The sequence below is a fragment of the Mustela nigripes genome, chromosome 17 (assembly GCF_022355385.1).
Source record: "Mustela nigripes isolate SB6536 chromosome 17, MUSNIG.SB6536, whole genome shotgun sequence".
NCBI classification, from domain to species: Eukaryota; Metazoa; Chordata; class Mammalia; order Carnivora; family Mustelidae; genus Mustela; species Mustela nigripes.
The window spans coordinates 8,190,947-8,218,046 of NC_081573.1; the positions used below are offsets into that span (position 1 = coordinate 8,190,947).

General features: G+C 53.9%; 3 protein-coding genes and 1 long non-coding RNA gene across 5 annotated transcripts in view; 2 read left to right on the forward strand and 2 right to left on the reverse strand.

Annotated features, from left to right (window-relative positions):
* ERCC1 (ERCC excision repair 1, endonuclease non-catalytic subunit) overlaps nucleotides 1–5,242 on the forward strand; it is a 32,638-nt gene extending 27,396 nt beyond the window's left edge. For both annotated transcript variants that reach the window (XM_059383846.1, XM_059383847.1), the window contains exons 9-12: nucleotides 2,874–2,973; nucleotides 4,427–4,498; nucleotides 4,733–4,801; nucleotides 5,136–5,242. In XM_059383846.1, coding sequence (XP_059239829.1) covers nucleotides 2,874–2,973; nucleotides 4,427–4,498; nucleotides 4,733–4,801; nucleotides 5,136–5,189 — 295 coding nt within the window. In that variant the 3' untranslated portion in view covers nucleotides 5,190–5,242. The remainder of the gene's footprint in view (nucleotides 1–2,873; nucleotides 2,974–4,426; nucleotides 4,499–4,732; nucleotides 4,802–5,135) is intronic.
* Nucleotides 5,243–5,334: 92 nt separating this feature from the next.
* Nucleotides 5,335–7,923, reverse strand: POLR1G (RNA polymerase I subunit G). Its single transcript, XM_059383841.1, has 3 exons — nucleotides 7,817–7,923; nucleotides 7,304–7,445; nucleotides 5,335–6,776 (listed from the first exon to the last, which is right to left on the reverse strand). Exons 1-3 carry the CDS (start codon nucleotides 7,836–7,838, stop codon nucleotides 5,375–5,377), a joined length of 1,566 nt encoding a protein of 521 aa, XP_059239824.1. The 5' UTR covers nucleotides 7,839–7,923; the 3' UTR covers nucleotides 5,335–5,374.
* A 16-nt stretch (nucleotides 7,924–7,939) lies between these two features.
* PPP1R13L (protein phosphatase 1 regulatory subunit 13 like) lies at nucleotides 7,940–25,808 on the forward strand. Its single transcript, XM_059383836.1, has 13 exons — nucleotides 7,940–8,114; nucleotides 14,348–14,503; nucleotides 14,611–14,753; nucleotides 15,129–15,639; nucleotides 15,729–15,827; nucleotides 15,904–15,995; nucleotides 16,300–16,777; nucleotides 17,751–18,205; nucleotides 20,919–21,050; nucleotides 21,150–21,283; nucleotides 21,404–21,570; nucleotides 23,121–23,320; nucleotides 24,213–25,808. Exons 1-13 carry the CDS (start codon nucleotides 7,940–7,942, stop codon nucleotides 24,249–24,251), a joined length of 2,781 nt encoding a protein of 926 aa, XP_059239819.1. The 3' UTR covers nucleotides 24,252–25,808.
* On the reverse strand, nucleotides 18,223–20,910 carry LOC132006141 (uncharacterized). The gene is made up of 3 exons (XR_009400993.1): nucleotides 20,619–20,910; nucleotides 20,113–20,257; nucleotides 18,223–18,910 (listed from the first exon to the last, which is right to left on the reverse strand). It is a non-coding gene; the product is annotated as an uncharacterized LOC132006141 (long non-coding RNA).
* Nucleotides 25,809–27,100: the final 1,292 nt, after the last annotated feature.

A 27,100-nucleotide genomic window follows, 5' to 3' on the forward strand; every position in this document is an offset into this window, starting at 1 on the left:
TATTTATTTGACAGACAGAGATCACAAGTAGGCAGAGAGGCAGGCGGAGAGAAGGGGAAGCAGGCTCCCCGCTGAGCAGAGAGCCCCACATGGGGCTCCATCCCAGGACCCTGAGATCATGACCTGAGCCAAAGGCAGAGGCTTTAACCCACTGAGCCACCCAGGCGCCCCCAGACACTGCTTTTCAACACAGACATTCCCGCACCAGGATGAGCCCTGCTCGCGTGTGCAAACGTGAGTGTGCAAACATGCGTCTGCGATGACGCGGGCCATCAGTGCAGCTTCGGTGGTGAGAACCAGACAGCACCGTATTTTTATTTATGGGCAGAAGGAAGGAAAGGGAGCCATGTTTTGGAACAGACTTGTATGTGGATAAACTAGAAAGGCCTACAATGGGCTCCAGGCCTTGGACAGCGTTGACCTCCGGGGAGGGGATCCCAGGGTCCTGGGTTCGAGCCCCCCCATCGGGCTCCTTGCTCAGTGGAGAGCCTGCTTCTCCCTGTCCCCCTCCCCCAGTTGTTTTCTCTCTCAAATAAATAAAATCTTTAAAAAACATAGAACAAAGATGCTCCTTGTGCTTTTTTTTTTTTTTTTAAGATTTTATTTATTTGAGAGAGATCACAAGTAAGCAGAGGCAGGCAGAGAGGAGGAAGCAGGCTTCCCTGCTGAGGAGGGAGCCCGAAGCAGGGCTCGATCCCAGGACCCTGAGATCATGACCTGAGCCAAAGGCAGAGGCTTAACCCGCTGAGTCACCCAGGTGCCCCATCCTTGTGCTCTTTTCTCTGAGGAAGGTACAGGGGTCTCCTGAGCTCTGTGCCGGAAATCAGGGTGCAGAGACCGTAGAAGTTTCCTCTTACCTCACAGAAGCCTTTCCCGATTGGCTTCTCTCACTTAGCAATACACTTCTAAGGTTCCTCCGTGCCTTCTTGTGATTTGGAAACTCACTTCTTACTGCTGAATAATATCCCATTGTCTGATGCACATTCTTTCCCAGCTGTGTCATGTTCTGTCAGGCAGATAGGCCAGGTCACGACCTTGAACTCACAACCCCAAGAGATCAAGAGTCACATACTCTACTGACTGAGCCAGGTGGGAGCCCCCAAGTTAGTTGTATATTAAAAGCAATTGTAAACATTACTCTATTTTGTAGGAAGTAGCGTCACGTCACATAAAGTTAAAGGTGCTGTTTCTCTCAGCCAGCTGTGTCATTTTGGGCAAGTGACCCCCCCCACCCCCCTGCCGCTGGTCCATGTTTCCTCCTCTGTATAATGGTTAGAAAATATTAAGTGCCATATAGGAGCTTTGGGGTGGGGGTGGGGGTTTCTGGAAGCTTTTGACCATAATGAGTTAGTGCAGCGCCTGGCATGCATCTAGACTCCCATGATGGCGAATGTTTCCTATGTCTTTACATGCAAATCATGGAACATTTTGCAGCCATTAAATAAAAGAGGCCAAGCTCCTGCTGACGGGAAGACATCCTGCTTATATTGCAAAGTTCGAAAAAGAAAGCAAATTCTAGGACCTGACACAGTGTGGTCCCGAACAAATTATTAAGGACTGTAACAGGAGGGGCACCTGGTGGCTCAGTAGGTTAAAGCCTCTGTCTTTGGCTCAGGTCATGATCTCAGTGTCCTGGGATTGAGCCTGCTTCCCCCTCTGTCTGCCTGCCTCTCTGCCTACTTGTGATCCATGTCTATCAAATAATAAATAAAAATCTTAAAAAAAAAAAAAAAAGAACTGTAACAGGGTCGCCTGGATGGCTCAGTGGGTTAAAGCCTCTGCCTTCAGCTCAGGTCATGATCTCCGGGTCCTAAGATCGAGCCCCGAGTCAGGCTCTCTGCTTGGTGGGGAGCCTGCTTCCCCCTCACTCTGCCTGCCTCTCTGCCTACTTGTGATCTCTCTGTCAAATAAATAAATAAAATATTAAAAAAAAAAAGAACCGTTAATAATAATCCTGCTGAAGAGAAAAGCTGCAATGCCCGTCTAATGGGAAAAAAAGAATTAGAAAAATGAATGTTTGAGAATATGATCCATCACTTAATTAAAAAAAAAAAAAGAATCAAAAAAACATTGCTCTTTACCTTTCCTAAGGCCTTGACCCTGAATCCTTTATTTACTTCCACTCAACTCACTCTTCGCAAGCTCCCTGAACAAAAAAGACCAGCTTCTTCCCAGAGCCAATAAACTTGAGTTACTTTATTCTGCACACAGATAGAGCCTTGTGAAGATTTGGTTAGGTCACCTACCTTTGAAGCAGTTGGTTACAGGTCAGAGGAACCCGTGCCTGATGTGAAAATTGGGATTCTCAGGTCATGTTAGCGGTTACAGTAAGATTCAGCTGTCAGCTCGCCCGCAGCCTTCCGCTTGAAGGCATGCTACATTAAAAACCGGCAGAGGGGACTGAATGCCTCCTGAATTGGTCTTCCTGGGGCTGGGAAGAGAGTAACAGTGTTTCTGGGTTTTTTTTTTTCCTTTCAAACTCCACATACCCGCTTCCCTTCCAGAACAGTTTGTGTTTCTTAAACAGGTCTCTGAGTGTGTGAAGCCGTGGCTCCTATAATTGTCGCAATTCTGCCATCCACTCCACTTTACAGATGAGGAGACTGAGGCCCAGAGAGAGAAAATCACTGGCCCCAGGGTTACTCAAGTGGGCAGGAGCAACCTGAATCCAGCGGGTCGGGCTCCCAGGCTCAGCACCTTAGCCAGCAAAGGTGTGCCTGGCCAGGGTTGTCGCCAGGGAACATTTAGAGGAGGAAAGTTCGTTGTTTTTTTTTTTTTTTTTTTTCCTCTGTATTAGAGTTAGCATCATAATGAACATGATGAACCTAAACATGCCCCCCTCCCCCTGGCTGACCCGAATGCTTTCACCCCAGCCCCGAGGAGGCCGGGCGCTACCTGGAGACCTACAAGGCCTATGAGCAGAAGCCGGCAGACCTCCTGATGGAGAAGCTGGAGCAGGACTTCGTCTCCCGGGTGAGGCCACGGCACCTCCTTTCCCGGTCGTCCCCCAGCTCCGTCCTGGGACGTGAAGCTTACCTCTTCTCTCCATCCCACTCTCAGCTGCTTCTCCCTTTTCTCACTCACACAGCGGCTAGACGGGTCTTCCTTAAGCACAAACTTGATTCTGCCTTCCCCAGCTCAAAACCCTCCCCAGTGCCTTCAGGGAAAACCTGGCCTCCTCACCACACTCTACCAGGCCCTGCCTATAACGCCTAGCAGCCCCATCTGTCCCTGGTGTCACATTCTGTCACTTCTTCCAGATGTGGCTCACTCCTCTAAGCTTGTGACCTTCTGTTCCCTCAGCCTGCCTCCCTGCCTAATCCCATCTTTCCCGTCTCAGCTTTGATGCCTCCTCCTCCAGGAAGCCCTCCCTGATCCCTAGGCCAGGTCAAGTGCCCCTGTTGGGGTCTCCCCCCCGCAGCCCTCTCTGTGTGGGTCACCACTGTCAGGAGCTGCTGTGTCCCCCACACTGGACTGGGAGCCCTAGGAGGGCCAGGCTGACTTGGTCTCTGCTGTGTCCCCGGCACACGCAGTACTCAGTGGGTGCTTAGGGTGTACTGGCTGAATGAATTATTTAACCTGGGCTCCAATGACTGAATAATGGTGGACATCCACTGCTACCGCTGAGGTGGATAATCTTAGGGGCCCCCACTTGCCTGAAAAGAGGACCAGAGGGGTCAATTCCCATGCCCAGTCCTCACAGGGAGCAAGCAGTGGGCTGTGGTTTTGAACTCACATGTGACTTTAGAGCCTGCAGTCTTCCCTGGACAGAACAAACTCAAGAGAAATGGTTATTTATCTTCTAGTGATGGGACTGACACCCTCTCACCTGGGCGGGGACCACTCTGAGATTAACTTATATTTTTAACATTTTTAAAATTTTATTATTTTTTTAAAAGATTTTATTTGTGAGAGCATGGCATGGGGGGTGAGGGGAGGAGGAGCAGAGGCAGAAGGAGAGGGAAGCAGGCCCTGCACTGAGCAGGGGGGCCCGACACGGGGCTCGATGCTAGGACCCTGAGCTGAAGGCAGACACGTAACAGACTGAGTTACCCAGGTAACCCACTGAGATGAACTTTTAAAAAAGATATTTATTTATTTATTTCATAGACAGAGATCAAAGTAGACAGAGAGGAAGGCAGAGAGATAGGAGGATGCAGGCTCCCTGCTGAGCAGAGAGCCCGACGTGGGGCTCGATCCCAGGATCCTGAGACTATGACCTGAGCTGAAGGCAGAGGCTTTAACCCACTGAGCCACCCAGGCGCCCCTGAGATGAACTTTTTAATCAAAGAAGAAGGCATTCATTTCAATGCCTCCTGAATGCAGGGCATCTGGGGACAGAGTGGTGAACCCAACACTGCCCCCCACACACTCCCTCTTGCGATCATTTCTTCTTGCGATTCATCTGTGCCTCTTTCCCTTCCAGGTCACTGAATGCCTGACCACCGTGAAGTCAGTCAATAAAACAGACAGCCAGACCCTCCTAACTACTTTTGGGGTAAGGAATGACTCCCTCGTCCCCATAGGCATTTTGACCCCTTTGCCTTTTCAAGGACCCCCCCCCCCCAACCCTCTCCTTCCACTGCTCTGCCCCCTTCTTCCCATCCTTCCTGCCTCCCCTGCCCTCGCGCAGGACCTCAGCTCCTTCCTGGGATCTCTGAGACCCCCGATCAGCAGGTACAGGGTAGTCTCGTGCTCCCCATCTCTGACCCTTCGTTCCCATCTTCCTCAGTCTCTGGAACAGCTCATGGCTGCATCGCGGGAAGATCTGGCTTTGTGCCCGGGCCTGGGACCCCAGAAGGTAAGAGCTGTGGGAATGGGCTTGAGAAGCTGCTGACGCAGGAGACAGCTCCAAATTAAAGGGACCTCAGATCCCAAAGCTCTAAGATTTCAGAAGGCTCACAGTGCTTCTCCTATAGCTGGGGAAAACCGAGGCCCAGAGAGGGTGGGGACCAGGTGGGGACCAGCCCAAACTCAACACAGCCAGTCTGGGACAGACTCAAGATCTGGCTTTCTCTCCTAGTCCCCAGAGTCCCCTCCGGCTGAGAGGGAAAGAAGCAAAGCCCACTCCAGATGCAGCAAACAAATGGCTCATTTAATGACGGGCTCCTCGTTTCTTTCTTGCTCTCACCCAGGCCCGGAGGCTGTTTGACGTCCTACATGAGCCCTTCCTGAAAGTGCCCCGATGACCACAGCTTTGAAGGAACATTTGGTGTAACAATAAAGCATTTTCCTGGCCCAGGCTGCTGCTGGTGTGCTGGGGCAGTCACCTGGGGCGGGGAGGAGGCCAGGGTCCTCTGTGCTCGCTCTCTGCTGGTCCAGGTGGTCACCTCCAGCTTTTCTTAAGGGCAGTCCTCAGTCTCCCGGGAGGAGACTACATGGGATCCTGCTGTAGCTTCTTCCGCTTCTTCTCCCGTCCTGTGGGAGCCACCTCCCCAGACTCTGGATGCAGCGGCGGTCCTGGCATCTCCTGCTGGGCCGCTGTCTCCGGCACCCCACTTTCCCAGCCCCGCTTCTTCTTCTTCTTGGTGAATGCTGGATCTGCCCTGGCCTCGGGCTCCCCCTCGCCCGGCAGCTCCAGCTTCAACATCTCAGCCTGTGGGGCGCTCATCTCTGCCCTTGGCTCCGTCGCTTTGTGGCTACGTTCTTTCTTCTTTTTGGTGGCTGCTAGGGCTGCTTGCAGCTCGAGGTCCCCAGGCAGCTCAGGCTCCATCTGAGAATCCCCTGGCTCCCCCGTCGTGTTTGGCCATTTTTCTTTCTTCCTCCTCTTTCTGGTGGACGCCGGAGCAGCCTCAGACTCGGGCTCAACTTCATGTGGTAGTTCGGGCTTCGTTATCTCCCCTGGGAGCACCAGAGGGCCCATCTCCAGCTCTGTCGCCTTGGTCGCAGGCTCCATCATGACTTTGTACCCCTTTTCTTTTTTCTTCTTCTTCGAGGAGGGCAGTGGGATGGCTTCCTCCTGGGGCTCCACCTTCAGCGGTAGCAGTGCCTCGGCTGGCATCCCTTCCCCTGGCTCCCAGCCTTCTGTCCCCTTCTGCCTCTTCCTCTTCCTGGTGGGAGACAAGCCTGTCTCTTCCAGAGGCTCCTTTTTAATTGTGCGTTCCAGCTCTGTTGTCTTTTCTTCAGGCACTGGCGTCTGCTCTTCTGGTTCATCTGTTTCTGTCCCTTGGGGCTTCTTTTTCTTCTTCTTGGTGGTGGTGGACGGGAACGGTGCTCCCGGGGGCTCCGATGTCTCAGCCGTGGGTTCTGCTGCCAAGGGCTCCATCACCACTGGTTCTCTCAGCTCCTGCTTTTTTTTCTTCTTCCCCACGTCCCCATCTGGAGACCCTAAAACTGTGTCCACCTCCAGGGCCCCAAGCCCATTAACCGCCTCCTGGGGAACTAAGGTTTCTGGTGTATGTCTCTTCTTCTTCCTCTTCCTTGAGGCTGCCGACTTCAGTGCCAGGACGGACCCAGACCCTGTTACTGGTAGGCTGCCTCCAAAGGCACAGAACCGAGGCCTTAGGCCAGGCGGTATCTGTGGCGGGGGGCTTGCTGGGATGGCCTGCAGTAGGGTCCCAGGTGGGGATTCTTGGGGACCGTCAAAGATCCTTAGGCTGCCCTGGGGGGCTGGGGCACAGGTAAGTACCCCTCCAGCCTCCCTTGAGGGAGCCAGCAGGATTGCTTCTCCAGCCTGGGGGCCACTGCTTCTGAGGACCCGGTAGCGGTGCCGCTTGCCTGCCAACTTGCCCTTCACAATCTGGGAGCCCCAGAGAGGCACCAGCCGGCCATTGAGGCTGAAAGGAGAAAGGGGAAGACAGAAGCTTTATCAGATTGTTTTGGTGAAAGGGAGGAAAGGAGCTGAGAAACAGCACTTAAAAAAAAAAAAATTGGGGCGCCTGGGTGGCTCAGTGGGTTAAGCCGCTGCCTTCATCTCAGGTCATGATCTCAGAGTCCTGGGATCGAGTCCCACATCGGGCTCTCTGCTCAGCAGGGAGCCTGCTTCCCTCTCTCTCTCTCTGCCAGCCTCTCTACCTACTTGTGATCTCTCTCTGTCAAATAAATAAATAAAATCTTAAAAAAAAAAAAAATTATTCATTTGAGAGAGGAAGCACCAGCATGGGAGGGAGAAGCCAACTCCCAGAGCGATGCAGGGCTTGATCCCAGGACCCTGAGATCAAGACCTGAGCCAAAATCAGATGCTTAACCAACTGAACCACGCAGGCGCCCTGAGTGCCTTTGGAAAGCCCTTCTAAACTTCCCCCAAGTTCAGTCACTGGGGTGGGGGGTGGGTATTCCCAGGAGGTAGCCTGGGACCACTCACCAGTCTGGGGCGAAGTCTACAGGAGCCTGGATAAGCCACAGTTCCGTATCTGGGTCCCTTAACACCTCCAGTGAGAAACGAGTGGGCTCTGAAGCTGGGGATGTCGCGATAAAGTTGGGGGGACAGGAGAACGGAGCAGCACCTGCAGAAGAGGAAACGGGGGTCTGCTGTCACTTCCCCATGGATCCAATCTTCCAGGGTGCCCACTGGCCATTGGGTCCCAGCCTCCTGAGCGCCTCAATCCCCCCACCCGGTCTCCTCTCTCCTGCCTGTCCCCCAGAGGCACCCCTGCCTCCACCGAGCCAATTCCTGGAGGCGCCCTTCGCTCCACGGGTAGGTTCCCCCACCCCATACCCTCCCTCAGTCCGAAGTATCTCCCGAAGTCCGGGGGATAGTCTCTCCGGAGGTCCTGTTCCTGGGATGTTCCTTTTTCCGTCCGAACGCCCCCGGGCGCCCTTTTCTCCTCCCGGCAGCCACCTCTGCACCCCGCCGGCCCGTCCTGATGCAACTCACCACCGGACGGGGTACCCGCCATCCCGGGACCCGTGCCTTCCGCAGACCCAGCCGCCAGGAGCCACCCGAGTGGCGCAGCTGACCACGTGGAATCAGGGGGCGGGGCTTCACCCGGGAGCGCCCATGCGGTGCGGGAGCGCGGGGGTATCGCTCGGGGCCCGCTCGCTCTACGAGCAGAATGGGAGGAGTTTCCGCTTGTGCACAGCAGACAACAGAGGAAGACGTCTTTCCCCGAAAACTTTCTCCCCCAAGGAGCTGATTAGCTGCTTGGCGGGTGTTTGCGCCTCGCCGGGTCCCGGTGGGTATTCCCCCCAATCTCTCATATTATTTGCTCCAACGTCGTCTTAAAGGGGCCGGCCCGTTGGTAGCTCCTAATTCTTAAAGGGATAGGAAGCTCGATTGGTGTGAGATTCTGAAAGAGACAGGTAAGAGTCTAGGTTGGCAGGGCCGTGCTTTTAGTTTTACAGCCCCTTCCTGGGAGGTTCAGATGCCTGCGAAATTCGGAACTTGGGTGGGACAAGTGGGAAAATGGAGAAACGGCATAATTCCTCCGGAGGGCGTGAAGTACTAGCTTAGGGGCGGGGCTTCTGAACTCCTAGGGAGCGGGAAACGTAGAGGGAGGAGCCTGTGCGCCTCGGGGCGGGGCCTCTAGACTCCTAAGCTAAACACGCGTGGGGCGGTGCGGGCTAGGGGGCGGGCTTCGTGGACCAAATGAGACATATAGATGTTACCGAGGACTTAGTCTAGTGTGTGTGGGACATTCCCGAAGACTTTGGGAAGATGGGAGAGGGAATAGAAGGCTTGATTAGCGCCGTTTCTTCGCCGGGGGTGGGGGCGGGGAGGCGCGTGTAAACAGCGGCACGTGGACACAGATTTGGGGGTCGCGTCCACGCCCCTTTCCACAGAGACCGCACCGCTTGGGACGGTGGGCGGAGCCGCGGGACGGAGGCTAGACAGGGTGACCCGACTGCATTCCTGGCCGGTGTGTCAGCGCCACTTCCCGCCCCCTCTGCTGTGATTTCGGATCCTATTCGAAAATTGGGGCGTCTCCCTTTCTCGGGGTGTGAGCGGCTTCCCAGGACGGAAGGAGGGTCAGGGGAAGGGGACGCGTACCCTCAGCCGGGGATCACCAGGCGGTTCATCAGTGTGGGCGACACCCGGGCGCCGCCCCTGAGGGCTCCAAACTACAATTCCCAGAGGACGCGAGGAGGGGAGTCGCCCGACGTCCATCGCGGAAGCTGCTGGGGATTGTAGTCCCAGCCTACGACTTTGGACTCCGTTGCTGGGAAAATCTGTAAAGATCCAACCCATCCTTTTTATCGACGGGGAGATTGAGGCTCAGAGACTCGAGGGGCTACTGATTTTTCGAGGCTCTTTTCTCGCCTTAGGGACGGGGCATATGAGTCTCCCCCATCCTCTAACCTTCTACCCCTTTGGTGGCGTCCAAATCTTTGTACGAGGGGGAGCCCAAACCTAGAGGGGTGGGGCAGGGATTCAGGAGGCTGCCTCCCTCAGACACGGCGTGGTTAAAGTCGATTCTATTCTGCGTGGTCAGGTCGCCCTCGGCTTCCGGACCTCGCCCTTTCTGTCTGTGAAATGGATTTTCACTGATTCCCAAAGGGAACGTCTCAGGCTGCGTACTGCCCCCCTCCAGGACTACAAGTCCCAAGGTGCTCGAGGCGACCCCTACTCCCCCTCTCCTCTGGGACCCGCCTCCCAACAGCCGGAGTCACGTCGTCTAACCTGTTCCCGGCGCCTGCCCCGCCCCGTTCTCCGCTCCCCGCAGCCGGAGCCGGAGCCGGAGGAAGTCCCCCGGTGCCAGGATTTGCCCCGGATCCGTGAGTTCCACTCCACTGGGGTCCAGCGGCTCTGGAGGAGGCCGACACCGTATATCTGGGAGGACTGGGAGGGGACTCGGACGCCGAGTCCCAGGGCGGATTTGGGGGTGCGCAGATGCCAGGGTCCTTCGAAGGAAAGAACTCCTATTTACTAGGCAAAAGGAAAGGGGACTCTGATGCCTGAGTTCTTGGGGTGGAGGGCTCGAACGCCATGGTCCTGGGGAGACGCTGGCTGGGACCCCTGAGTCCCACGAATTGGGCACTCTCAGAAGTCTGAGGCTTTGAGTAGAATTGGGGTATTGGATCCCTGAGTCCTGGGCAGAAATGACAAGAGTCGGACTGACGGGGTTCTGGAAAGGGCGGTCATCCCTGACGCCCTCCAGCTGCTTTCTCCACCGAACCTCTAGGTCTCGAGACAGAATTCGGAGTGGGATGGGGATAGTGGAACTCGGGGCCCTGAAATGTAGCAGGACAAGCCCCCGAGGTCCCTCTGGAGGCTGGGTTCCGGCGCTCCCTACACTTTCCGGCTCTGGTGTGGGGGCCAGTGGTGGGGACCGGGGCAGTTCTCCAACCTGCGTGCGGCTGCGAGATCCCCAACATATCATTAACCGGCGCGTCAGACCTGCCTAACCAGAGGAGGGATCGCCACCCCAGGGCGCCCCCTCGTGGGGGCGGGAGCCTCCCCTTACCCCTTGGAGGTGGGAAATACTTGGGGTTTGCCGAGGGGGTTCTAGAACCCAGGGTAGAATTCCAGAAGGTGGGATTGAATTCCGGGAGTTTGCATGGCTGGGCACTACACAGGCATGAGACTGAGAGGACAGTGGTAAACTGAGGCTAAGAGGTCACACAGGTAGAGTTGATTGGACTATGTGGTGCCTTCTGAGCTGCTGTCTCAGATAGCAGAGCTGCTTAGTTTATAACTTCTTCTGCAGCTGCCTTGGGGACGGGATTCCATCCATTCCCACCAGATTTTCTGACTAACCTTCCTCCTCCTAGGGCTCCTTGCCCTGACCCTGAGGTGAGAAATGTCACCTCCACCCCCATCTGTCTGACCTGAGGTAGTGTGGGAGATAAGCGAGGGATAGAGGCTAATTCTGGAGGTGTGTGTCTGTCCTTGAAGCTGGGGGAGGGCAGGCATGGGCACCTCCCTCTGTCTGTCTCTCCTCTCCACCCCTACGTGTCACGTGAGGGGATTGAACAAGGGGGTGGGGGAGGCAGGGGGTTCTGATGAGAGAGGGAAGAACTTCCGAATGTCTGGGCTTGAAGGGCATTCGGTTATAGCCTGAGATGAAATTAAAAATAATAACCAACCGTGGCTGCCAAGACAGAGCTCACAGCGCGCCAGGCTCAGCCCTGGTAGGTAGGATGGCGTGGTTCCCACAGTCTACAGAGGTCTCAGGCACTGCCCGCAGGTGGTTTGCTGACTCCACCCCAGGCAATGACTTCTCTCTACTCCACTGGGGAAACTAAAGCTGGACAGCAGGCACAGCCCACACCCTGGGCTTTTGCCACCTTCTCTCTGGAATCTTCCAGGGCATCCCATGCCCCTCCACCTGCATTTTTGGGGGTGACCACAAGTCAGAACTCACTAATGTACAAGGAGAATTTAGGGTTTAGGAAGTTGAGACTACAGGGGTCAAAACCCAGGGCTTTTAGACTCTCAGGAAGAGTCAAAAGGCCTCTTTTGTGTAAAAAATGAAATTCCTCTGGGTCTTGACCCCTCACTGTGTGTTAGATCCTGTGTTATCTTAATGAACAGCCCTAGGAAGTTCCATGATTAAGAATCCTCTATGTGTGAACTTTATTTGGTGCCCTGCGTTGTTCTAAACGCTGTCCAAAAATTAGGTCACTCAAACCTTACACCCTTTTGAGGAGAGGGTATAAATTCCCCCATTATACACACGAGGAAACTGAGGCACAGAGAAACTATATAACTAGTCCAGGGTAGAGACTTCAAGAAGGGAAGGCCCTAGCCTGTTCCACAGAAGGGGAACACCAAGTCCCGGAGAGGGTGGGGTCTCTTCCAGCGTCTGTCTGTCTGGACAGAAATGTAGGTTTCCAACCAGAGTATTCCCAGCCTAGCCTGGCACTCTGTCGCGGTTCCCACTGAGGATGATGATTCCTCCAGGAAGCTCCCCCGGGATCCTTAACCCCGAAGAACTTGCTTGGCCTGGCCCCGTGCATGAGACCCTGGGAACAGAGAGGGGGTGGAGGGGAAGGGGACAAGTGAGACCTGGGATTAGAGGGTACCCAGGGGTGGACTAGAGCCCGCAGGAGGGGGAGCGGGGAGCTGGAAGTGCAGGGCAGGGGCCTGGGAACAGAGGAGCGGCGCGCACCGCCCTCGCGCCCCGCCCGGCCCCCGCTCCCCTGCCGCAGGAGGTGAGGCACCTGCCCAGGCCCGCCGCGCATTCCCAGGGTCTGAGCTCAGGCGCTGTCCGCGTGACCCGGAGCGCCCCCTGGTGGCCCCCGGCGGCCCGTTTGCCCACACCAGTGCTGGGAGGGCCCCACGCCCAGCCTTGGCATTTCCTTAGAGCCAGAGGATGTCAGCATGGGATCTGAGAGTCTTAGAAATTCCGGAATCCTGAAATCCTCCGAAAGAACATCTCGCTGCCAGAATGCTGGCACTGGAGGCTGCATAGAACTGTTTGTTTTTATATTTTAGCAGACACAGAGTGTTTCCTGTGTATCTGAGGTTCTAAAAGCCCTGAGTTCTGATTCCTGTAGTTTCTACTTTCTGAGGTCTGAGTTCTCAGAGCCTCATTCCTCTTGCACCTTCTGGCCAGTTGGATCCTCACTATAGTCCTCTACGACGGATTGCTATATATCTTCGTTGTACAGATCAGGAGGCATTTTTGTCAGGGTCATTGGTTCCCCAGGAGTTGAACCCCAGAAGTCTGGCTCTTTACTTGTGATCTTACTCACTCCCCTAACCGTGCATTCAGCTAGACTTTTAGGGCAGCCTGGGATAGATAGAACATGGTGCGGGAAGATGGAGAAACCTGAGCTAGCAAAACTAGAGAATTCTAGAATGTTCCAAAGATGGACTCTCGGACTAAGAACGTTTGGACAAGAGACTCCCAAGCTGAGAGTTTTAGGCTCTGTAGAGCTTTAATTACAACCTCAAGGTCCTTACAGTTTCTAGGGCTCTGAGACATTGAAGAGGCCTCTTAGAGTAGCTCCTTTGCCTCCTCCTTTCACTGTTGGGGAAACTGAGGCCTCAGGAGTGGATGGGACTTGTTGCCCAAGGTCACACGCTCCCAACACACCCAAATGAACCACCAGCCCCAACAGGTTCTGTGCCAAGGCTTCCCAGACAGAGGCCAGAATCAGCATGCCCCAGCCTGCCCCACCGCCCATGCCTGTACCTCCAAACCTAAGGGGTTGGTGCAGCCCGGGGAGGTGGCAGGGCTGGCGGGCGTGGTGGCTACCATGGGGATGGAGATGGTGCTGGCCTGACTGGTTCCTTGTGGCCTAGCTCTTTCCCACTGAGCTGGTGACCACAGAAGCCCAGCCACCCCCAGCCACTTCCCTGTTCTTCCTGTGAATGCTGGGTCTCCATGAGCAAGGTCAACTCTGGGGAGGGGAAGCTGAGTGGTCCCTGTCCTCTGGGACTCTGCCAAGTCTGGTCACAATGCCCCAGACTAACAAGTTAGATCCAGGTGTGAAACCTAATACCACCAACTCCTTGCAAGGTGATCTTGAGCAGAGGGTTCTGAGCCCCACTTTTTTTGCCTGCTACTGTGATTTTGACCATTGCATGTGGTATTGGGTGCAAGCCCTTGGCACAGTTCTAGGAGGTAGTGGCCCTTCAGTTAATAGTTGTTATTGTTATATGCCCTCAAGCAACTCTCACAGATACATGGTAGACAGCACAATTATTATTTTTTTTAAAATCCCTAGTGGGGCGCCTGGGTGGCTCAGTCAGTAAAGCGGCTGCCTTTGACTCAGGTCATGATCCTAGGGGTCCTGGGATCGAGCCTGCATCGGGCTCCCTGCTCTTCTTTTCTTTTTTAAACGAAGTTACCCCTACATGGAGTAAACTCCAGCTCTCTTTCTCTTTCTTTTTCTTTTTTTTAAGATTTTATTTATTCATTTATTCGACAGACAGAGATCACAAGTAGGCAGAGAGGCAGACAGAGAGAGTAGGAAGCAGGCTCCCTGCTGAGCAGAGAGCCCGATGCCGGGCTCGATCCCAGGACCCTGGGATCATGACCCCAGCCGAAGGCAGAGGCTTTAACCCACTGAGCCACCCAGGCGCCCCTCGGCAGCCTCCTTTTCCCTCTGCCCCTCCCCCTGCTTGCGCTCGAGCTTTCTCTCTCGAGTAAATAAAAATCTTTAAAAAAATAAAAATAAAAAGATCCCTAGCATAAAATATATATATATCCCTGGCATCTAGTGTTGTGTCTTCCAGTCCTAGCAGGCACTCGGTAATTGATGGTTACTTTTGCATTCTTTGTTCCCTCACATGCCTGGCGCACAGTAGATAATGAGTGGCTAATTGTTGAAGGAGTCATTCAAGTCTTATTAGGAGTGACCTAGAAAGTTGAACAAGGAGCTACGTAAAAGAGAGGGAATTGTCAAGAGCCATCCGGGAATTTGAAGGAGTTGGCATTTCCCAGCCAGGGAAGTGGCTGGGCATAGCGGTTCCAGTGGAAGGACCTAGGAGCGTAAAGGCTCTGTCTGGCTTTTCTAGGACCCCTGGTTCCCTGCGGGCGGGATCTGAGAAGGCTTCCCTTCCCCCGCCCCTCCCCCCAACACACACACCTCGGCAGGCGCCCCGGTTTGGCTGGCACCATGGACAGCGAGGCATTCCAGAGCACGAGGGACCTTCTGGACCTGAACTTCCAGTGTGAGCTGGGGTAGGGGGCGGGGCTTGCCCCGAAGGGGCCCTCAAGGGTAGAGGCGGGGCGCTGCCCGGAGAGGTCCGGGTCCTGACCGCTACTCCCACCTGCCCAGCTCTGGCCATGAAGCACATGGACCTGAAGCAGATGGAGCTGGACACGGCGGCGGCCAAGGTGGACGAGCTCACCAAACAGCTGGAGTCTCTGTGGTCAGACTCACCCACGCCTCCCGGCTCGCAGGCTGGAGCCCCGCCTAGGGTGAGCCTACTCGCCTCGGTCTCCACCTTGGCCCCCAAAGCCAGCCTTTTTCTGCCTAAGGTTCTGTCCCATCGGGTTGTACAGGCTGTGGGCTATTTGAGGGCACTTGTAAAAGGGGACCAGTATGAATGGACTTCTAACAGGACCCTCGGGGAAAAGCGTCTTTTTCTTAGAGGCAGAAGGGCACCATGTGGGCTAGCCTCAGTCCTTATTTCAGGGCTGTCTCGCCAGTACCTCTCACCAGGACTCCCTGTGCCTCACTCTCCAGCCCTGCTCCAACTCACCTAGGTTAATTTCCGATGACTTCTTTTGGTCTCCTACTAACCCCTACATTAATATCTCCTTTGGCCCCTCAATGTCCTGGCTTCCGCACAGCCATCCCGGTACAGCTCCAGCCCGGTCCCCGAGTCCTTCAGCAGCCGCGGGTCTCCCCGGAAGGCGGCCACCGACGGTGCAGACACCCCATTCGGACGCTCCGAGAGTGCCCCGGCTCTGCACCCCTACAGCCCGCTGTCCCCTAAAGGCCGGCCCTCATCACCGCGCACCCCGCTCTACCTGCAGCCAGATGCCTACGGCACCCTGGACCGAGCGCCCTCGCCCCGGCCCCGCGCCTTCGATGGCACAGGCAGCTCCCTCGGCCGTGCGCCCTCCCCGCGGCCGGGATCCGGCCCGCTCCGGCAGCAGGGCCCCCCTACGCCCTTTGACTTCCTGGGCCGCGCAGGTTCCCCGCGGGGCAGCCCCCTGGCGGAGGGACCCCAGGCCTTTTTTCCGGAGCGCGGGCCCTCGCCACGCCCCCAGACCTCAGCCTACGATGCGTCCGTGGCCTTTGGGAGCCCCCTACTGGGCGCGGGCGGTAGCGCTTTCGCTCCACCTCTGCGCGCTCAAGGTGAACGAGCGGGCCTCGTTTGTGGGGTGAGAGGGATGCTGGCATGGGACCGGCCTCCTGGTATATCCCGATCCGCCACCTCTCCCTAGACGACTTAACGCTGCGCCGGCGGCCCCCCAAAGCCTGGAATGAGTCTGACCTAGACGTGGCGTATGAGAAGAAGTCTTCGCAGACCGCCAGCTATGAACGTGAGTGGTGGGAGACCAGAGGAGGCGGGGAGCCCGGAGAGGCAGCCCCCAGACCCTAATGATTCGCGCCTTGCAGGCTTGGACATCTTCTCACGGCCCGCTTCGCCTGGCCTGCAGCTGTTACCCTGGAGAGAGAGCAGCCTGGATGGGCTGGGGGCCACCAGCAAGGTGAGGGGGGCCTGCGGAGGGCGGGGCTGGGGGGCAGGGGCCGGAAGTGCAGTCAGGACTACCTCCCATTCCCGGCTGCACCCCCAGTCTCCCTGCCCTCCACCCCAGGCTCTTCCTTCTTTATCCTGGATTTCCATCCCCCCATCCCTAAATCCCCTTTCCCTCACTCCCTCTGGCGTCCCTCACCTTCTCTCCCTTCTTGACCTTTTGTCCTTACCTCCTTCCCCCTCCTCCTTTATCATTCCCTCCCCCTAACTTCTTCCCAACCTAGCCCCTTCTTTCCTCCTTCTCTCCTTCTCCCCAGGACAACCTCACCAGCGCCACTCTGCCCCGCAATTACAAGGTCTCCCCTCTGGCCAACGACCGGCGTTCTGATGTGGGCAGCTACCGCAGATCGCTGGGCTCCCCGGCGCCGTCAGGCACTTTGCCCCGCAGCTGGCAGCCTGTCAGCCGCATCCCCATGCCCCCTTCCAGCCCCCAGCCCCGCGGAGCCCCACGCCAGCGCCCCATCCCTCTCAGCATGATATTCAGGCTGCAGAATGCCTTCTGGGAGCATGGGGCCAGCAGGGCCATGCTCCCTGGTTCCCCCATCTTCTCCCGAGCACCACCTAAGCTGCCTCCACAGCCCCAGGCACCCCCTCAGCCCCAGGCACCTCCTCAGCCCCAGCCACCGCCTCAGCCCCAGCCTCCACCCCCTCCCCAGCCCCAACCCCAACCCCAGCCTCAACCCCCTGTCCCAGCCCCGCAACCTCCCCAACAGACTTGGCCCTCTGTGAGCGAAGGTGAGTCAGCAGTGGGGGACCCAGAAGGCTGGTTAAAGGGAGGACAAATGGCTGGGGACCAGAACAGCTTAGGGAGCCATCACAGCCAGACACCCATTTCCAGACACTGTCCCCGCACAGAGTGAGGCTAGAGGAGGAGGTTGGGAATTCGTTCAGGAGCTAGAGGGAGCACCGTGGTTAAGCATGGACCCTGGGAATTAGACTGCCTGGCTCCGTGCTGTGTTAAGTCACTTAATCTCTCTGGACCTCAGTTTCTTTGAGTGTAGAAGGTGATAGAGCCCATCTTATTATGGTATTAGATTATTTAATCTATACAAAGTCATTAAAATAGAGCCTGATGTGGGAAGATTTCAATAGCTATTATATTAGTTATAATAATCATTAATATGTTTGTGTCTGTGAGACCAGCCCAGGGCCTAGAGTTAAAGTCAAATGGGTTTTGAGCCCCTCTCCCCTGCTGACTTGCTATATGAGTCAGGATAAACTAGCTAACCTGTCTGAACTTCTGCTTTGTCATCTGCGAATTGTGAAGGACATTATCAGGCACCAGGATTCTAGTCCCAGAATGAGTATTCTGCCTCAAAGGGTAGGTGAGGAAGTTCTTAGGATCTCAGCAAGTCAAGGCCATGGTGATGGTATTAGCACAAGATTCCGAAGTCAGAGGGACCAGTTGCAGCTAAGTGGCTTTGGGCAATTGACTTGCGCTCCGTGATGCTCAGCTTCCCTCCCTGTAATAAGGAAATGATAGCAGGTTCTACCTCACAAGGTCGTGGTGAGAATTCAGTAAGACAAGCACACAATCATATATTATTCACAGCCCATGGTATGTAGCCCAGAGAGATCAAGGAACTGCCCTGAGGTCACACAGCAAATCGGATGCTGGCTGCGGGTCCTGGAAGTTGTGGACTTGGAGAGGGGAGTCATGGGATTCTCCCAGACACCCATTCACTGATGGGCTTCTTGTTCCCTCTAGGCCCCCCCAAACCTCCCCCGGAGCTGGAGCCCGAGCCCGAGCTGGAGGGGCTGCTGGCACCAGTGCTGGAGGGCGGTGATGCAGATGAAGGCGCTGTAACTCGGCCCCTCAGCCCCACGAGGCTGCAGCCAGCCCTGCCCCCTGAGGCGCAGTCAGTGCCGGAGCTGGAGGAGGTGGCACGGGTGCTGGCAGAGATACCGCGCCCCCTCAAACGCAGGGGCTCCATGGAGCAGAGCCCCGCTGTAGCCCTGCCCCCCACCCACAAGAAGCAGTACCAGCAGCTCATCAGCCGCCTCTTCCATCGGCATGGCGGGCCTGGGGGTCCTGAACCCGAACTGTCCTCCATCAGTGAGGGATCCGAAGCGAGGGCAGGGCCCCCTGCTCCTGCCCCACCAGCGCCCATCCCACCCCCGGCCCTGCCTCAGGTCAGCCCACCAGAGCAGCTGCAGAGCATGGTAAGTAATACAGGAGGACACGGGGATCTATTAGCACCTGGACGTGCCCCTTCCCTTTTAGGACAGAACCTGGAAATGGCATGCCTCACATCTGCCTCTTCCAATGGGCCAGGGACCCAGCGGCTGCAAGGGAGGCCGGGAAATTTAGTCTTTAATCTAGGAGTCACTTGTGTTCTGAAGACAGGGAGAATGTCTTGGGAGAGGCATTCACAAGTCTCGGCCACCCAGAGACTTTCTCTGCTCCTCTCCAATCACCTGCTTCCCCCCCCAACACCGCCACCCCAGGGGCATCTCTTCAGGAATCTTGGAATCTTACCACCTGGAAATGAGTGTGTCAGTGGGTTTATTCCAGGACCTGAAAAGCCTGCCTGAAGCAAGGTAGTCACCATGCTGCATGATCTCTCGTGTCTGCCTTCTCTGGGAATTGACCTCTCCTCTCAGACCTCAGCACGCCTGTGCCATGGCTAGAAATGGCGGCTCAGAACGGCCTCTCGCTTCCGGTGCATGGTGTCCTCTGATGCTTCTCAGAGGCGCTTTCATTCAGAATTGCGAGATTAAGTCCCCGGTATCCGAGGCTGTGGGTGTGGTGATTAAGGGCATCAACTGCAGAGCTAGGCTGCCCGTTCAAATCCCGGCTCCATGCCGCTTATCAGCTGTGCAACCTTGTGCAAGATGCTTAGCCTCTCTGGGCCTCAGTGTCTTCATCTGTAAAATGGGGATAAGAGAAACCATAGAGTTGCTTGGAGCATTAAATATATGAATATAGCGCTTAGAATAGTGCCTGGCTCTTAACTGTTAATCACTATTCTTATTGTTAGCATTTGACCAGGGGATGGTGGCCTTCAAAACTTGCTCCAGTCCCTGCATGTTGGCCGGGGTGTGGGTGGCGTGTATGGAACAGTCCTGTTCTCTCAGTGTGGATGGACAGAGTGAGGGGAGCAATTCCGAGAAAAGAAGCAGGGGCTCGGTTGACACCCCAAAATGCCTATTCCCAAGCCAGAAAAGGTTGAGATCCAGGATCTTGAGATCAAGAATGGAAGAATGAAAACACCTTATGGGATCACAAAGTCCTAGTCATAAAGAAACTCGAAAATTCACAGAATTCAAGAATTAAATCCTGTTCTCAGTCTCAGAACAGTGAACCTTCAGAATCCTAGAGTGCCGAAGTTTCAAATAACAGGATCTTAGAAATTAGAATTCAGTAACACTGGCCCTGGTTATTAACTGATTCGTGAAGTCACCAAACTGAAAATTAAAGGCTCTTCTCATTTGAGTCAGGAAATCACAGATTAGTGCACTAATATGTTGAAATACAGAATTCTGTTTTATTTTATTATTTTTAAAAGAGTATTTTTCAAAAAACTTTATTTATTTGCGATAGAGTATGGGGAGCAGAGGGAGAAGGAGAAGCAAACTCCCTGCTGAGCAGGGAGCCTTATGTAGGACTCGATCCCAGGACCTGAGCCAAAGGCTCAGGCTGAGATCATGACCTGAGCCGAAGGCAGACACTTGACCAACTGAGCCACCCAGGCATCCCCAAAGAGTATTTTTCAAAAGATATCTCTACACCCATCATGGGGCTTGAAGTCACAGCCCAAAGATCAAAAATCTCAGCTATACCAACCGAGCCAGCTGTGTACCCCCAGAATTATATTGTAAAGGAACATTTTCCACTAGAAAAGTAAATACACAAACACCGTAGTAAGTAGGAGGAAATAGAAAAAAAGAATAAAGAGGCCAAAAATCACAGCACTCAGAACTGTGATTAACATTCTAAGTATCTCCTTCCAATCTGTTGGAAGGAAATTCTAACCATAAAATATTAAAGTTCCCATAGAATCTTGGGAATGCAACAACTTGGGTCTTCAGCAGTCGGACATGGTGTAAGTTAGCATTCCTGGACTTACAACATTTGAAACAGCTGAACTTCAGAGAATTTTGAAATCCGTGGCTCTTGGGATCTCCAAATTCCGGGATCTTGAAATCATCGACATCAAAGACCAGAATCACAAAATGCTACATGCTCCCAATAAATGAACCTTGTAGGAGGGCCTGTGGACATCAAAAATAAGAAAGCACAAGGAATAAGAGGCTAAATATTTCTTTAAAAGATTTTATTTATTTATTGGACAGAGAGAGAGATCACAAGTAGGCAGAGAGGCAGGCAGAGAGAGAGGAGGAAGCAGGCTCCCCGCTGAGCAGAGAGCCCAATGTGGGGCTCGATCCCAGCACCCTGGGATCATGACCTGAGCCGAAGGCAGAGGCTTAACCCACTGAGCCACCCAGGCGCCCTGAGGCTAAATATTTTCATTCCGAACATCTGGAATTACACTGGACAACAGTTTGTTATGTGGGTTTCATAGCATTTATCTTTTATAAAAGCACTAAGACTGAGGACAGGTTGAAAACCTACCTGGTTTCTACAGTCATCAACTTGGTGGTCTGCCAGCTTCCTTTCGGGTCTCAGGGGCCAAGATCCAGATTCCCTGACTATTGTAGGGAATCAAAGGCTATAGAACTAAGGCATCCCTTTCCCCATGGCGGGTGGGCTCTGTACCTCCCCGCCTTCCAGTCCCAGCCCCATCTCCGTCTAGTTGGATGACCTGGGGCGGCTGCTGCCGGGTTCCTGAACCTCTGTTTTCCCAAGTAATGGGTATATTAATAATCCCCCCCCCCAAGTCACCAGAGCCACCGCCCCTACCCGTTTCCCCAGGAGATGCGCTCGGTGCTGCGGAAGGCCGGCTCCCCCCGCAAGGTTCGCCGCGCGCGCCTCAACCCGCTTGTGCTCCTGCTGGACGCAGCGCTGACCGGGGAGCTGGACGTGGTGCAGCAGGCGGTGAAGGAGGTGAGTGCTGCCCGAGCGCAAGGGAGGCGGGGTGGAAGCAGTGTTCGGGGGATGGTACTGGGGACTGAGCCTCCGCCTCTGTGTCCCCCGCCCGCCCAGATGAATGACCCGAGCCAGCCCAATGAGGAGGGCATCACCGCCCTGCACAACGCCATCTGCGGCGCCAACTACCCCATCGTGGACTTCCTCATCGCGGCCGGTGCCAACGTCAACTCCCCAGACAGCCACGGCTGGTGAGCCCTGACCCTGACTCTTATGGGGCGGGCGCTGCGTGGGTGCGGGGCGGGACCACGCTGCTGGCCCGGGCACACGCGGGCAAATGCGCGGCGGCTCACGCACGCCTCCACGCCTAGGACACCATTACACTGCGCAGCATCGTGCAACGACACGGCCATCTGCACAGCGCTGGTGCAGCACGGCGCAGCCATCTTCGCCACCACGCTCAGTGACGGAGCCACCGCCATCGAGAAGTGCGACCCCTACCGCGAGGGTTACGCTGACTGCGCCACTTACCTGGCAGGTGCGAGGCTTGCCTCTGGAGGAGGGAAGGAGGTGGTGGGGACCCAGGCAACCCAGCTGGTCACTGCGGAGGGGGAAGGGGCAAGATTGCTGGTCGTGGGAGAGAAGATGTGGGGACTGTACCAGCCAGGTAGCAGGATCACAAAGGAAGGGTGGTGGGATGGGCCACCTGCGGGAGAGCTGGATTGGTCCTCCCACCTGGCAGGTGCGCACAGGGTGTGTGGGGTGAGCAGACTGCCAGCCTCACGGGCTGGGGGACGTGGGCACTGTGCCATGCAAACTAGACACCTATGGAAAGAAGGGGGGTCTTGGAGATTGCACTGTTCACCTGCTTTCTCACCTGAGGACATGAGGGGGTTGGACATTCCAACAATACCATTTACCTGGCATAGGGCTGGGCAGGTGGGCTGTGCTACCTACCTGTGGGAGACACAGGGCCACACCGTTGACAGGTGACGCTTCCCTTAGTGGGGAAGGGCAGATCACCCAAGCAGGTGATAGGAGGAGGTAGGTAGCTTGGGTCAAGGGAGTGTGTAGAGCATCCCTATTACACACCTGACGTGGGCGGGCAGATTGTATCATAGGGCGGGATTAGGAACATCTCAGAGCTGAAGGAAGTCAGGCTCTAGGATCTGGGGGTGGGACAGTGTTTTTGAGAGGTGAGCCACCTAATGGCAGAAACTGGATGAGAGCCTTGGGGCTTGTGGGTGAGCCCGGGTAGCCGGGGACTGCACCCCGGGGGCATGAAATAGACTAAGCTTCGGGGTGGGGCATTCGCCCTTACACGATGGTACAAGGAGGTGGAGCCTATGAGATGGGGCGCTTGGACTGTTTTGCCTGTCTCGGACGTGGAGAGTACTATGAGGGTCAAGTAGAGATTGGACACAAGACCTGGCAGGGAAGGGAGACAGAACCCGAACCCAGTGGACTGAACCACTAGAAAGAGGGAGCAGCGTGGACTATACCATTTGGAAGGGGGGGCTAAATTCTTGATGGAAATTTTACCACTTAACGGGGCCGGGAAGAGGGTGGGCTGTACCCTCTGGAGACGTTATTGCATACTCTGGAGATTTTGCCACTTGGGGAGGGGGAAAGCAGTGTGGACTCACCATCTGGGAAGGGGGAGGTGGGACCACTTAGTGCGAGGCGGGGAAGGGCTGAACCATCCAAGGGGGCGTTGAGATTATGGAAACTGTACAGTTGGGGTGGGGGCGGTATACATCAACCGCACCTCTGGGAGTGACACAGGGACTTGACGATGTCCAAGAGGGGATGGGGACCGTTGACCCTGCCTCGGGGCTTGGAGGCCCCAGTTTGATGCACCCTGATACCCTCGAATGTCAGAGACTGCCAGTTCCAGGCAGCTGACTCCAGCTTAGGCGCCCCTCTCCAGACGGGGTACCCGACTTTGCTGTGCATGTGTGTGTTGGGGGGTGCCACATCCCAGGGCCCGTCCCTGTCCTCAGCGTGTCTTGTGTCCCTGAGTGTTCTGACGCCTCCAGCCCTCCATCCCCACCAGGTGCTCACAGCCCCTGCGGGTTCGTGTTTCAGATGTGGAGCAGAGCATGGGCCTGATGCACAACGGAGCGGTGTACGCCCTCTGGGACTACAGCGCAGAGTTCGGAGACGAGCTGTCCTTCCGCGAGGGCGAGTCGGTCACCGTGCTGCGGAGGGACGGACCCGAGGAGACCGACTGGTGGTGGGCTGCGCTGCATGGGCAGGAGGGCTACGTACCTCGTAACTACTTTGGGGTGAGGAAAAAAAAAATCTCTTCTACAAAGAAGAGATATTGTATCCGAATCCTGGGGCTATTTGGGGAAAAGGGTAATTCTGGGGGAAAAAATGAGCAAGAGGGACAGTCCATTATACAAGGGGCGAGGTAGGTCAGAAGAATCTATTCCGGGTCCGTGGGGAATGAGGAAAACCAATTATAATAACGCAAGGGAGGTGAGGGACAGCGCCCCTTATAGTTGGGAGAGAAAGTGCCCCTTCCCTGTGATACTTTGTGGGGAACTCACTGCCTGACTAGTTATTTGGTTCATGTGCAATTTTTTTTTTTAATTATCCTTAATTTTATTACTGGGGAGGCAAGGAAGAATGTATTTTAGCCAAGGGAAGCCATGAAGAATCCCATTTTAGGTGCACAGGAGGGGAAGTTAAAATAATTGTTTATTACTGGTGTAGTGGGGGGGAAGCTTTTGTTACACTGCAAGGAGGAGGGAGAGGAAGATTCCATTATTAAAAGGATGGGAGAATTGAGGGAGATTGTACTAGGTTAAGGGAAGAGACCAGAAGATCCCATTATATTCCTAGGAGAGAAAATTTTTGTAATTTGGGGATGGGTGGAGGTAGGTCTGAAGGAGAGAGCCACTGTGGTAGGGAGAGACAGGTGTTCGTTTCATGGCAGAATGGAAGCCTCAGAAAATTACATTTCATCAACTCTAGGCTCCATCTGGTGCTTGGTGGTGACAGGGGCCTTGGGGATTCTGGAGCAAATCCCCAAGGGGAAGGAGTCCATTAGGAAGGGAGGGGAAGATGGAGACAGCCCATCTGTTTGGGGATGGATTAAGTGACTCCATTAAATTTTGGGGTAGTTGGAAGGAGGGAGAATTCCTGGTGTCTAAAGATTCTGCCTTCCCTCAGCTCTTCCCCAGGGTGAAGACTCAGAGGAATAAGGTCTAGCTGCACAGAAGGTCATTGCCAAGGGAGGCAGGAGCCAGCAGCCCTGCCTTTGCCCCAGACCTCTCCTCAGTAACTGCTGCATCTCCTTGGGCCCCAAGCCCTACAGGGGTGGGGTCTTCACCTCCAGCTCTCTGCTTCCCCGGAAGCCCAGGGGAGAAGGAGAACCTCAGCCTTAAGTTTAGAAGCTGCCTTAGCCTCGGGAGATCACCTTGGGGCTGGGAACCATCGGAAGCAAGAGACTTCCCCTCCTCCCCCAGCCTCCTCCATTTGCCAAATCAGATCCTGTCCAAAGTGCTTCTCGCTCCTGCTGCCAACGCCTCCCACCCCCTCCAAACAAGCCAACATATCATCCTAGGAGAGCCTAGGTGTGTCACTTCCACCGGATTTCCCCGGGAGTCACCTCTGCCCTCATCTCTCCAGGGCTGGGCGAGACACATTGGTCCCCAGCTCTCCCCACTCAAGTGCCTTCACTCAGTGCCGGTTTTATAACCAAATAGGGACATTTTTCCTTATAAATAAAGGTAGTTTGCACAGAAATGGACTTCCCTCTCTTTAGATCTCCTTCTGACCTAATAAGTGCTCATCACCCTTACCATGTTTGACAAACCAGTTTTAAGGAAGCCCCTTTCTAAGGGATTTCTGTCCTGAAAATCTAGTCCTTCCTCGTCCAAACACATATGTTTTTTTGTGGGTTTTTTTGGCGAGGGAGAGGGAGGATTTTTGGTGTGTGTTTTTTTTTTTTTTTGTAGTGTCTCAATCTTTTTTCATATTTTGGATTCTTTATGTCTTTAAACATTTTAAGCTTATTTTATAGTATATGTATGATAATTCTACCATCTGAAGTATGGAGCCATCTACTTCCATCATCTGCTGTGTCTGCTGGTTCTCGCTCATGGTGGATTGTTCCCTTGAGTGTGTTGAAATTATGGTTTGGGAGACCATCTTCGACAGGGCTTTATCTTCCCGTAATCCATGTGGCCTTGTTGAGGGTATGACCCTGAAGAGGGACTTTCCTTGCTCCTGCCTCACTTCTTTACTGTGTAAACTGATTTTGGGTAAAGCACAGGCATATGTCTCCTCTGTGTATTTCTTGACAAATCCTAAGGCAACAGCATTGTTGTTGTCTGAGATGTCCAGTACATATAGCCACCAACCTCACGTGGCTGTTTAATTTCAATTAATTAAAATTAAATAAAAATTCAGGATCATTTCTTAGTCACTTTTCTTTTTTTTTTTTTTTAAGATTTTGTTTATTTGACAGACAGAGATCATAAGTAGGCAGAGAGGCAGGCAGAGAGAGAGGAAGGAAATCAGGCTCCCCAACTCAGGGCTGGATCCCAGGACTCCGGGATCATGACCCGGGCCAAAGGCAGAGGCCCAACCCACTGAGCCACCCAGGTGCCCCTCTCAGTCACTTTTCTAGTGTTCAGTTGCCATGTGTGGCCAGTGGCTACCATTTGGGGCAGTGCAGATAGAGAACATTTTCATCATCTCAGAAAGTTCTACTGGGTAGAGCTGAAACACAACATTTCCAGTATATGGAAGCCTCTTCCCAGTCAACCACAGTTGTGATTTCTATCACTGTTGATTAGTTTTCATGAATATATTTTATTTTATTATTATTTTTAAAGATTTAGTTCATTCATTTGAGACAGAGAGTGAGTGAGAGAGACAGAAGGAGCAGAGGGAGTGGGAGAGGGAGAGGCAGACTTCCCGCTGAGCAGGGAGTCCACCGCAGGACTCCATCCTAGGACCCTGAATCAGGACCAGAGCCAAAGGCAGATGCTTTACCAACTGAGCCACCCAGGTGCCCCTGTGAATATACCTTAAAAACCAAATAGTACCAGGGCACCAGGCTGGCTCAGTCAAAAGTGGGGTCATGAGTTTGATTCCTACTTTGGGTGTAGAGACTACTGAAAAAAAAAGAAAAAGAAAACCCTATACTAAAACATTTATGAGAAAAAAGCAGTCCTCTGCGCCATCTCTCTCCACTTCCTTCTGCTCTCTAGAGACCCCTTTCAACGGCGTTATCTGTTTCTTCTAGTATTTTCTCCTATGTTTCTAAATATGCAGATACTGCTATTTCTCGATAGCCAATTTTAGACATTCTCTACCAGACTTCCTGTTACGGGGAAGGCTTGCATTCATGCTGATGCCACTTTCTCTTTTCCAGTGAAATCATGTCATAATTTTTATATCAATCATAGTTTTTACCATGTAATATGTAAATGTTTTCTCAGCAAAGCCATGTAATATACTAGCATTTTTCTCCTCATATAAACTTTAACATTTTTGAGAATTAATGATTACCTTTGTCACATGCTTAATTTTATATGCAATTATATTTAACGTTTTTCAAATGGTCTGTGGGATTGTCCATACTCCTATCAGTTCACTCAGGACTTTTTTTTCCCCTCTCTCCTGAAATTCTCTCTCTTGCTTTCAGCTGAACTTGCTGCTCTCTAGGCCTGTGCTAAGCTCTGCTGGGACATCCCTGAGTTGGGCCCTGTTTCCTGGGTCCCATATCTTTGTCTCACTTGATTGACTCTTCATTTGGTGGAGCACATCTTCTAGTTGTTCTCTCAAAAAGGTGAAGAAGAGGTTGATATTTTTGGGTTCTTAAAAACTAAATACAGCTTCATTCTACCCTCCCACTTTTTTATAGCTTGGGCTGGGTATAAAATTCTAGCTTGGAGATAGGTGTCTCCTCTTTCATTCAAATCTGTTTGTACTGTGACTTGGAATACAAATTTGGAGAACAAGGGAAAGCTGTTTTTCCCCCCTTAGATTTGTATCCATCCTCCCTTTCCTTTCCTTTGAACTCGTATTTGAATTTTTTCTTTTCTTTT